Source organism: Eublepharis macularius, chromosome 19 (genome assembly GCF_028583425.1).
Source record: "Eublepharis macularius isolate TG4126 chromosome 19, MPM_Emac_v1.0, whole genome shotgun sequence".
NCBI lineage: Eukaryota > Metazoa > Chordata > Lepidosauria > Squamata > Eublepharidae > Eublepharis > Eublepharis macularius.
The window spans coordinates 19287475-19299132 of NC_072808.1; the positions used below are offsets into that span (position 1 = coordinate 19287475).

The window sequence follows — 11658 nt, forward strand, 5'->3', positions numbered from 1 at the left end:
AAGCCTTTGGGTTCTGCATTCAAAGCCCCCAGCACAGTCCAGGACTCCCCCTTCGCCCATAAACTGCATCCTTCCGACATTCTCTCCCCAGCCTACTGAAAACACAGGTAACAGGAGTTGGGATATAAGAGGCCAGCAGGGCACTGAAAGCAACTGGGTCGAGCAGTTCAGACAAGCACAAGACTACAGAGTTGGGAATGCTGACCCAACTCTGGGTTCGCAACCCAGCCCAAGAGTTCCACCCGAGCAGCCCGAAAGGGCGCAGCTGTCTGCCCGGGCTGGACCTACGTTTGCCAATCTGCTGGCGTTTTCCTAGCATTACAACTAATCTCTGGACTGCAAAGATCAGTTCCCCCTGGAGGAAATGGCAAGTTCAGAGGATACACCCTTTGGCATCACATGCCTCCTGAGGTCCCTCCCACACCCAAATCTCCAGGAATCTCCCAGCCTGGAGATGGCAACCCTAGTGGACCTCCCGAGAGGGAAAGGGGCGAGGGCGGCCCCGACGCCAGCGGGCAAGACGTGCGCAACGGCGCCGCGGAAAACTTTCTGGACTTTCGCCCCCTTCCTTCTCCACTCGCAAGAAGCCCGAGAAGGGGCGGCACACCGTCGCGGCACCTCTGCCCCCCCCCCCGCCCACCGGATGCTGGGGAAAGGAACGGGGCTGGGGGGCTCGCAAGGGGATACGACCGGGGAGCCCCGGAAATGGCCCCCGCCTCCGCTTTGGGCCGGGAGGCGCGTCCCCACGGTCACTGGCATCCCCCACGTTTGCGCAAAGACCTGGGAGGGACGCGGGAGGGGCGGGGGCGGGGGCAGGACACCGCCCCCCCCCCGCCCCCGGCCATCTCCCCAGGCGAAGAGCAACAGGCAGCCGAGGCGGGCGGCGAGAGAGGCGGGCGGGGAGGGCAGGGGCGTGGGGGCCAGGGACCCGCGGAGGGCGGGCGAGGGCTGCGCGGGGCGCCGGGGCTCACCCAAAGCTCGGTGCCCCAGTCCATGCTGGCGGCGCGCTCCGGCCGGCGGCGCCTGGCAGACCGATCCCGCTGCTGCTCCTCCGCCGCCGCCTTCCCGGGAGTCGCGCTCCGCGCTCCCCTCCAGCTCCAGCGCCTGCCCGGGACACGCCCCGCTCCGCCCCCCGGCGCCGTCCTTAAAGGCGCAGGCAGGCGGAGGCTGCCAGGCGGCGCCCGAGCGGCTCTTCCCCGCCCGGCCGCAGGCGGCTCCCGCGCTCCGCGGCCGCCTCTGCGGTCTCGGGGCGCCCGTGCGCACGAGCACGACTCGCTGCCGGGAAAGCCGGCTCCGGCTCTGCCTTTGGCGCGCCTCCCGACGCGGAGCTGGCCAGGCATTCCACGCCAGGGAGTGGGTCAGACCCAACCGGGTGCTTGGCACGGCTCGGCGCGCAGAGGTGGGAGCCCGGGCGAGATGCCAGCCTCCAGGTGGGAGCTAGAGATCTCCCGGAATTGCAACTGATCTCCAGGCCACGGTTCCCCTGGAGAAAATGCCTAGTTCAGAAAGTGGACCCTACAGCGATATACCCTGTTGAAGTCCCTCCCCTCCCCAAACCCTGCCCTCTCCAGGCTCTAGCCCCCAAATCTCCAGGAATTTCCCAACCTGGTGCCGGCAACCCTTGCTAGCCCTCTCCTGGGCGCTGGGTTGCCACCTCCACCCTGTAGAATTCCGGGAGATTTGCAAGCAGGGTCGGTGGAGGGGGCATCGGAGAAAGGGATTCCGCCTAGAAGTTGCCAACCTCTCTCAGAATGACGTTTGCTTTCCAGGCGGCCTTGAACGCCAGACTATGCCATTATACCCACCCTCCTCAAGCTCCACCCTCCCCTCCAGATCTCCAGGAATTTCCGTATCTGGAGCTGGCAACCATAGGAGTCTACCTCCTGAAGCTACCATTTTCTCCAGAGGAACTGAACTCTGCGGTCCAGAGATCAGTTGTGATGCCAGGAGATCTCCCGGCCCCACCTGGAGGTTGGCAATGATATGACCCATACAGTTGATGGCTGGGAGCCGGGCAAGCCCCTGCAGAGCCTCTGGTGTCCTCCTCATGGGGCCGCTCCAGGCCAAAGAAGTGGTCTTGCATGGACTCCTTCCTAGCTGTGCTGATGGCTGCGTCAAAAGTCCATGTCGCACGGGCTCCGTGTTGCTGCAGAGTTTGCATTAAAAGGCACATTGTGCTCCCGCCCAGGCCGGCTCTCTTGCATTGTATAGTGAAGCCTCACTGCACAGAAGGGCTGATCTGCAACAGCCACACTTCTGTGCCACTAAAGAGGCCCTGGCAAAAGGCACATGGCAACATATTTGTGCTCTCCAAACAGTCACACTGAACCATCGTGGCAGGTCTCTCTTCCCCACCTCTCGTCCCACTCACTTTCTGGGATCCCAAATTTTAAAGTTATTGGCCTCTTAGGACCACAGTCTAGTCTCCAGCCTGCCCCTGTGTGACATTTTAACCCCAGCCAAACTAGAGACTTTCCCTTCCCTCAACAAAACTGGACTGTGGAGATGGAGGGAGAGGGAAACCGTGATCTCTGAGTAATGGGTTGCCATGCATTGGTTGGGGATGGGGCCACCTGCTTCCTTTGGTTGTTTACTGCATCTGGGAGAGCTTTTATTGATTTATTTGTTGAAATATTTACATGCCTTTCTCCACCCATCTTTGCAGCTCAAGGAAACTTAACAAAACCCTGACCTCCAGGCAGCAAAGGGTTAAAAACAACTAGTGGGAAAATCCATCAGACAATCTGAACTGGTATGCCAACTGCACCCCCTCCCGAATCACCAGAGCCCCAGTGCCTTTCATACATGCCTCAGGAGCTTCTGGGGTCTGATCTTCTAAAGAGCTGTATGTGGATATTACCCTATACCAGGGGCCCCCACCCTTTTTGAGCACCTTTGAAATTCTGACAGGGCGGTGGGTGCAACTCCAAAATGGCTGCCACAGGAGGTGGAGCCACCCACAAAATGGCTGCCACAGGAGGCGGAGCCACCCACAAAAAGGCTGCCACAGGAGGTGGAGCCAAACACACACAGGAAGTCCAAGTGCAGGGGAAAAGAGAGGTAATTTGAAAAAAACACACTGGGAAAGAGGAGTGTGAGAGAGAGTATAAGACAAACACTCATGACAGCTGCCCTCAAAATGATGTTATTTTAATCTGCATAGCCAACTGGCTCTTCAGTGGCCAATCAGAAGTCCTGCTGGGCAAGCACCCCACCTGGCCCCACCCACCTTTTCAAAATACTTGGTGGGTGCCAAGAAAGGTGTTGGTGGGAGCCATGGCATCCATGGGCACTGTGCTGGGGACCCCTGGCATAGAATTATTATTATTATTATTATTATTATTATTATTATTATTATTATTATTATTATTGGATTTATTATCCACTCAGAGCGGATTGCAAAATAAATACATTACAATAAAAACAGCATTAAAATAATAAAATACAATAACCTTAACCCAAGTTGCTCAGCACCCAACCAAAAATATTCCATGAGCTGGGAACTGGCAGAATATATTAATATTTCAGTAGGAACTGGGGTGAGGGCTTTTTTCAATCCCCCCTTCCTCAACTGGAGATCAGCACAGAAGCCCACCAGTACCTTGGCCTCAACCATATGCCTGGCAGAACATCTCCATCTTGCAGGCCCTGTGGAAAGATAGTAAATCCTGATGGGCTCTTGTTTTAGCAGGCAGAGTTCCACCAGGTTGGTGCCAGGTCCGAAAAGGCCCTGGCCCTGGTTGAGGCCAAGCGAGCATCCTTGGGGCCAGACACCACCAGCAGCTGTTTCCATTTTACAGGCCCTGCGGAACTGTAACAGGTCCCGCAGGGCCCGGATCTCCAGCGGGAGAGTATTCCACCAGGCCGGGGCCAGGGCAGAAAAGGCCCTGGCCCTGGCTGAGGCCAGGCAAAGGTCCTTCGGGCCGGGGACCACCAGGAGTTGTTTGTCTGCGGAGCGCAACACCCTGCAGGGGACATAATGGAAGAGGCGGTCCCACAGGTATGCAGGTCCCAGTCCGTGAAGGGCTTTAAACACCGAGGTTAACACCTTGAACCGGATCCGGAACTCCACTGGGAGCCAGTGCAGCTGGCACAGCACAGGATGAACGTGTGCTCAGACTGGCGTTCCGGTAAAGACGCGTGCCGCTGCATTCTGGACCAGCTGTGACTTCCAGGTCAGGCCCAAGGGCAGCCCAGCATAGAGTGAGTTGCAGTAGTCTACCCTGGAGGTGACCGTTGCATGGATTACTGTGGCCAGGTCCCGGGGCGAAAGATAGGGCGCCAGTTGCCTGGCCTGTCAAAGATGAAAAAAGGCAGACCTGGCAACGGTCATGACCTGGGCCTCCATTGAAAGTCTGGCATCCAAGGTCACACCCAGGCTCCTCACCGTCGGCGAAGGTTTCAATTGTACCCCATCGAGGGCTGGGAGCCGGGTCCCCAGCTCGATTGCCCCATGACTCAGACACAGAACCTCCGTCTTCAGGGGATTCAATTCCTGGACAAGACTTGTTTAGATCTTGGAGCTACTTATGCAAGCCAACCCTCAACACATTTACTATCCAATCCTGTGCCAGTTCTACAGTTAACCTTGGGATGTTCCGTTTCACCTTCCTTTATGTTAGATGCCAGACTCATATCCTACAAGTAGGGCCTTCACTCTGGCATCTTCCGGGCAGTGGAATACATTCCCCAGAGAGTCATAGATGCAGAGGAGTTAGCCGTATTAGTCTGTGGTAGCAAAATCAAAAAGAGTCCAGTAGCACCTTTAAGACTAACCAATTTTATTGTAGCATAAGCTTTCGAGAATCACAGTTCTCTTTGTCAGATGCATGGTACAGAAACTGGTCAAATATAGAAGAGGAGGGAGGAGGGGGGAGGAGAGAGAAGAGGCAATTAGTTGGGGAGAGGGAGGGTGCAACCAAAACATTCCTTTGCTAGTAAATGTAAACATCTCCTTTTGGTGCAAATTTGACTCTGTCAAGCTGGGACTGAATAGGGACTATGAATGGTTATCACATTATCACAGGTAACAGATTTCCTTTACAGAGGCTGGGTCTGGGGGAGCCCAGTGACACCTGGCGTGGGCTTTCGGGGACCACAGTTCTCTTCGTCAGATGCATCTGACGGGGAGAGCTGTGGTTATCGAAGGCTTATACCGCATTGGAATTGGTTTTGCTGCTACAAACTAACAGGGCAAACTCCAACTGACCCCAACACCAAAAGGAGATGTTTACATTTATTAGCAAAGGAATGTTTTGGTTGCACCCTCCCTCTCCCCCCCTAATTGCCTCTTCTCTCTCCTCCCCTTCTCCCCCCTCCTCTTCTATATTTGACCAGTCTCTGTACCATGCATCTGACGAAGAGAACTTGATTCTCGAAAGCTTATGCTACAATAAAATTGGTTAGTCTTAAAGGTGCTACTGGACTCTTTTTGATTCCCCAAAGAGGCCCATCTGGCTTGATCTACTGGGACCCTTTACAAAATGAGTGTAAACTAGTTGGGGGCTTGTGAAGAATTCCAGATGGACAAAACAACACCCCCCCCATCTCCCTCCCTCAGAGGTCTGAACAGCCTGACCCCCCCCCCCACACACTATTAAACTGACATTCTGTCCCTTCTGAAGCATATTGTTATTAAACAGGGTTTTTTCCCCCCTTTTGGTTAATTTAGTCGGGTTTTTCCCTGGAATAAGTTCAGGTACTTACCCTTTCTGTGAGTGGACCAGTTCTCCGGCTTTTCGCAGCTACTCAAGGATCATCCAGGGTACTATTAGAGTGACAAGTGTGCCCCCCCCCCGTTCCAGGAATGATGGGAGAGGGGAAATCCCATCCCCGTTCCTCGTCCTCATCACAACCAGTGATGTTAGTTTTCTGGGGAAAGTGTCTGATTCAAACTTAACTGTTTAAATAGTGTCAGCAAAAGAAGGCAAATCTACCACTCAGAAGCCTGGGCTATATACATGCTTTGTTTCCTCCATGTAACCCATCTAGCGTGATTTGCAGTAGAGCAGCCCTTAAATATATCTATGCTATTTATAGTTTGCCTTTCTCACTGAAACTCAAGGTAGATTACATAGTGTAGGTCAATACATCAAGACTAAGCAATGCAAGATTAGGACTGCAGACATCGGAAACCAGGCAGAAATCTGAATTGGCGCTGAAGCAAAGCACAAACATTCATGTGACTTGTTAAATAATGCAGGCATTACATAGTAGGATCATACATGCAGCAACACTACCTACTAGCCACAGTAGTGTAGTCTACAGTCCCTAGCCCTTTATTATAAAGCGTCTTTCTGAACCATTTTGTTATAATAATGCCCCATTTCCTGGGTGAAAAAACATGCTGAATAATTCAGTTTTGCATAGTTCGGGGATTTCCAGGAGAGTGGGTGCTTTCCTGACCTCTTCAGGCAGGCCACAACAGAGAATATACAGGTGGTTGTTGATCTATGTACAGGTGGTTGTTGTACAGGTGATCTAGGTACAGGTGATCTTCAGGCAGGCCATTCCATAAGGTGGGGGGGGGGCCACAACAGAGAATGCACAGGTGGTTGTTGATCTTGTACAGGTAGTTGTTGTACAGATGATCTATGTACAGGTGGGAGTGTACAGGTGATCTATGCACAGGTGGTTGTTGATCTTGCCCACTTGCAGGGTGGCACCTGCAGAATGCCCTGCTCAGATAAGCAAAACTGACATGGAGGAATATAGGGGAAGAGGTACTCCTGCAGGTATGAGGGTCCAAGGTCTTAAGGGCTTTGTATGTCATAGCCAGTCTCTTGAACTGAACACAGTAACTGATGGGAAGCCAACACAACAACTACAGAATGAGAGTAATATGCATGCTCCACCGAGATCCTGATGATGATTGAACGGTGGCATTCTGCACCAACTGGAGTCTCCGAGGGGAGACCTATATAGAGTGCATTACAGTAGTCTAGTCTCGATATTACCGTGGCATGGATCTGGGCGTCCGGATCAGCCAGGTCAAGGTAGGGAAGGGGCTATCTTCTGGCCTAGACTATATTGAAGGGAAACATTTTCCCCCATCTGCTTTAACTTGCATCTCCAGCACAAAGGTTGGATCCAGTACGACCCCTAGGTGCTTATCTGAGTCACCAAGGGTCAACTGAAGACCGTCGAAAGGGGGAAGCACACTATCTTTCAAGAACTTCTCCTTCCCAACTAGAATGACCTGTCTTCAATGTTTAGTTTCAGTTTGTTCACTTTTGGCCATTTAACCACAGCAGACGAGCAGTGATTCGGGATCTCTACTGTAGTTTCCAACCAACCCAGTGGGGTGGGGTTTTTTTTGTTCCTTGCCGCCACTCTGAGTGGCAGGAGAATTTTTTTTTAAAATAGCTATCAGACCAATGGCATGACATCACTTCTGGGGAAAACCTAGATATCCCTTATGTTATCATGATCGTAGTCTTTTAGGGAGATAACTTCCGAGGAAGATCTACTAAGAATAAATTCTGAGGAAGTTCAGCTACAAAACAGGTTTATATCTAAATGCTCGTCTTACTACAACTTATTACAGAAGCTGTTTTACAATATTGCAAGAATGGGACTTTTCTAAATTTATGGTGCAGGATCACATTATTTGTTGTGACATTTTTCTGTCATTTATATAAGGACCATATGCAATTTTATAACATAATATAGTAGCTATAAATCACAACGTTGTTTGGGGTTTTTTTTGAAAACTTAGAAGTGACTTCAATCCCTTCTAGAATTGTTGAAAGTTCTATGGTTTCCATGATTCCTTTAGAGGCATGATGTCACTTCTTGATTTTTACGGAAGTGACATCACACCATTGCCAATGGCCAACCCTCCCCCCAATGTTCACAGACCACGGGCCCCTTTTAACCAGAGATAACAGGGGCTGAACCTGGAACTTCATGTGTGCAAAGTAGATGCTCTATCACTAAGGCTGCAATCTTAAAGACACTTTCCTGAGAGTAAGCCCCATCGATGAGCATAGGGCTTACTTCTGAGTAGATCTGCTTAGGATTGCTCTCTAAGCTATGGCCCCTCTCATTCCTGAGTTGTATTCCTGGAAAACATAACCCTGGTCAACAATGAGGAAGTAAATGAGTATCTGGATTATACAACTTCAGAGTGCACATGGGGACTTGTATGACTGAATACTAGAGATGGGCACGAACCGAAACACAAACCAAAGTTTCTCATGAACTGGGCCGGTTTGTGGTTCACGAACCGGCAGTTTGTCAGAGTCCATTTCTGACAAACCACCATGAACTTTAAGCCGGTTTGTTTGGTTCATTTTTCAGTTCATTACTGCAGACAGCCTGGCCCCGATCAATCAGTTCCCTAGGCAATGGAGATCCCCTCTTTCTGCAGACCTTCTGCTGCCCCAGAAGTGACATTTTCACGAACCAAACAAACTGGTTTGCAAACTGCAGCAAGTTCGTGAAAGTCCATGGTTTGTGAAATGCGAAGAACCACGAACTTCATGGTTCAGTATTTTCCTGGTTCGTGCCCATCTCTACTGAATACCAAAAGATCCTCAAACCCATAGAAAGCTTGCATGTCAAGGGAGGCAACCAATCCACGTTCTGTTGCTACACTTCTGCCTGCGGTGGAGCTCATCTTTCCTTGTTTAAAGGAGTTATTCTGCTGTCCCTCAACACTACTTCAGCTGCGTCAGGGACCGTTGTCTTCTTCCTTGCTTTCCAACTAGTTGAAGCCCCCATTCCCTGCCTTCATTTTTTTTTCATGCACACACAGTTCATGTACCTTTAATCAACACTTTTGCACTAGCTCTGCCAAGAGGAAGAGGAACAAACAATTCATGGGCTACAAGCAGTATCTGAAAAGGCCTGCTGGGTACCATGGGAGGGGGTGACTTAATTTCTTTGGACTGCAGGTTGTGTTTCTCCCAGGGGCCTTTCATGAAATGTCATATACACAAGATAATGGCTGTATAACCATCACCCCCTGCCCTCTATACTCACAACCAGCAAACTAGATTACAATTGATGTCTGAGATTCAGAGCCTCCTCATCTCACCCTGAAACATCATTTTGTTGTGCGCATGCAAGCACCCCCCCTTCCTACTGAACATCAAGGCAGATGAATAATTCCAGAGGATTTAGATCCAGATGGGCAGCCGTGTTAATTTGTCTTTAGCAGTAGAAAAGAGCAAGAGTCCAGTAACGCTTATAAGACTAACAAAATTTGTGGTAGGCAGGGGTTATTTCATAGAAAAAGCTGGAGGAACTCATTAGCACAACTCATTAGCATATGCCACACCCCTTGACATAACCAGAAGTGTGTCATTAGCACAACTGATTTCCATATGCCATACCCCCTGACATCAGCTATCCTGGCTGTTTTGGACCCAATCCTGGCCATTCAGGGCCGAAATTGGGCCCAAAATGGCAAAAAGGGGCTGAAAATGGCTGAAAAGGGGCCCAAAATGGTCAGGATCAGGCGGCTGCTGAGTGGGAGAGTGACCCACCACCCGTCAGAGGCCCGAGCTGGCCACCTGACATGAGACCTCTTTGAGGAACTGCCAGAACTGCATTCCTGCGCATTCCCCCTCAAAATGAGCCCTGGTGGTAGGGTATGAGATTTCATGAGCCACAGCTCACTTCTTCAGATCCAGATGGGTAGCCGGGTTAGTCTGTCTGTAGCAGTAGGAAAAAAGCAAGAATCCAGTAGCACACATAAGACTAACAAAATAGTCTCAGATACTGCTTCTAGGAATCTGAAGAAGTGAGCTGTAACTCATGAAAGCTCGTTAGTCATAAGAACGTAAGAGCATAAGAGAAGCGATGTTGGATCAGGCCAATGGCCCATCCAGTCCAACACTGTGTCACACAGTGGCCAAAAAACCCAGGTGTCCTCAGGAGGTCTGCCAGAGGGGAAGGGACACTAGAAGCCCTCCCACTGATTGCCCCCCCCCCAAACACCAAGAATACAGAGCATCACTGCCATAGACAGAGAGTTCCATCTATACCTTGTGGCTAATAGCCACTGATGGGCCTCTGCTCCATATGTTTATCCAATCCCCTCTTGAAGCTGTCTATGCTTGAAGCTGCCACCACCTCCTGTGGCAGTGAATTCCATGTGTTAATCACCCTTTGGGTGAAGAAGTACTTCCTTTTATCCGTTCTAACCCGACTGCTCAGCAATTTCATTGAGTGCCCACGAGTTCTTGTATTGTGAGAAAGGGAGAAAAATACTTCTTTCTCTACCTTCTCTATCCCATGCATAATCTTGTAAACCTCTACCATGTCACCCCTCAGTCATCGCTTCTCCAAGCTAAAGAGCCCCAAGCGCTTTAACTTTTCTTCATAGGGGAAGTGTTCCATCCCTTTAATCATTCTAGTTGCCCTTTTCTGCACTTTTCCCAGTGCTATAATATCTTTTTTGAGGTGTGGTGACCAGAATTGTACACAGTATTCCGAATGAGGCCATACCATTGATTTATACAGGGGCATTAGGATACTGATTTGTTTTCAATTCCCTTCCTAATAATCCCCAGCATAGCGTTGGCCTTTTTTATTGGCGTCGCACACTGTATCGATATTTTCAGTGAGTTATCTACCTCAACTCCAAGATCTCTCTCTTGGTCAGTCTCCGCCAGTTTGGACCCCATCATTGTGTATTTATATTTGGGATTTTTGGCCCCAATGTGCATTACTTTGCACTTGACTACGTTGATGCCCACTCGCCCAGCCTCGACAGATCCCTTTGGAGTGCCTCACAATCCTCCCTGGTTCTCACCATCCTGAACAATTTAGTGTCATCAGCAAACTTAGCCACTTCACAGCTTACTCCCAACTCCAAATCATTAATGAACAAGTTAAAAAGCACCAGACCCAATACTGAGCCCTGTGGTACTCCACTGCTTACCACCCTCCACTGTGAATATTGCCCATTTATACTCACTTTGTTTCCTATTCACTAGCCAGTTTTTGATACACGAGAGGACTTGTCCTTTCCCCCCATGACTATTGAGCTTACTTAGCAGCCTTTGATGAGGAACTTTAGCAAAAGCTTTCTGGAAGTCCAGGTAGACAACATCTATTGGTTCCCACTTGTCCACGTTTGTTCACACCCTCAAAGAACTCTAACAGGTTCGTGAGACAAGATCCTCCCTTACAGAACCCATGCTGAGTCTTCCTCAATAGCTTTTGTTCATCAATGTGCCTACTAAAATTCTTTCTTTAATAATGGTTTCCACCAATTTACCCGGTATTGACGTTAGACTGACTGGCCTGTAATTTCCCAGATCTCCTCTGGAACCCTTTTTAAAGATGGGGGTGATGTTAGCTACCTTCCAGTACTCAGGAATGGAGGTGCTACTGGACTCTTGCTCTTTCCAGAGGACTTGAAAGCTCGCTCGCTGTTTTGTAGTCTTTCGTTTGGTCCTAATTATCCCACACTTGTTTCTTTTGGGATTTTTCTGTGGACCAATGGTACTCTCTCCTCTCGGTCATTGATAAGTCAGAAAATCCTTCAAGATATGTGCTAGGTGGGAGCAGAGCCAGTTCAAAGTATTTTGTCACCCCAATAAAGGCACCCCTTCAGAGCCTGCACCCCAGGCAGCCAGGTCCAAACCTGGGGATGCCTGCCCCCTCCTTGTGCCACGTACAAGCCCCTGAATTATACCAAACATA

At 50.2% G+C, this 11658-nt stretch overlaps 1 protein-coding gene across 2 annotated transcripts in view; it reads right to left on the reverse strand.

Moving 5' to 3' along the window:
- TRIP10 (thyroid hormone receptor interactor 10) overlaps window positions 1–1086 on the reverse strand; it is a 105352-nt gene extending 104266 nt beyond the window's left edge. For both annotated transcript variants that reach the window (XM_055003223.1, XM_055003222.1), the window contains exon 1: window positions 972–1086. In XM_055003223.1, the coding sequence (XP_054859198.1) occupies window positions 972–995 (24 nt within the window). In that variant the 5' untranslated portion in view covers window positions 996–1086. The remainder of the gene's footprint in view (window positions 1–971) is intronic.
- Between the last annotated feature and the right edge of the window lie 10572 nt (window positions 1087–11658).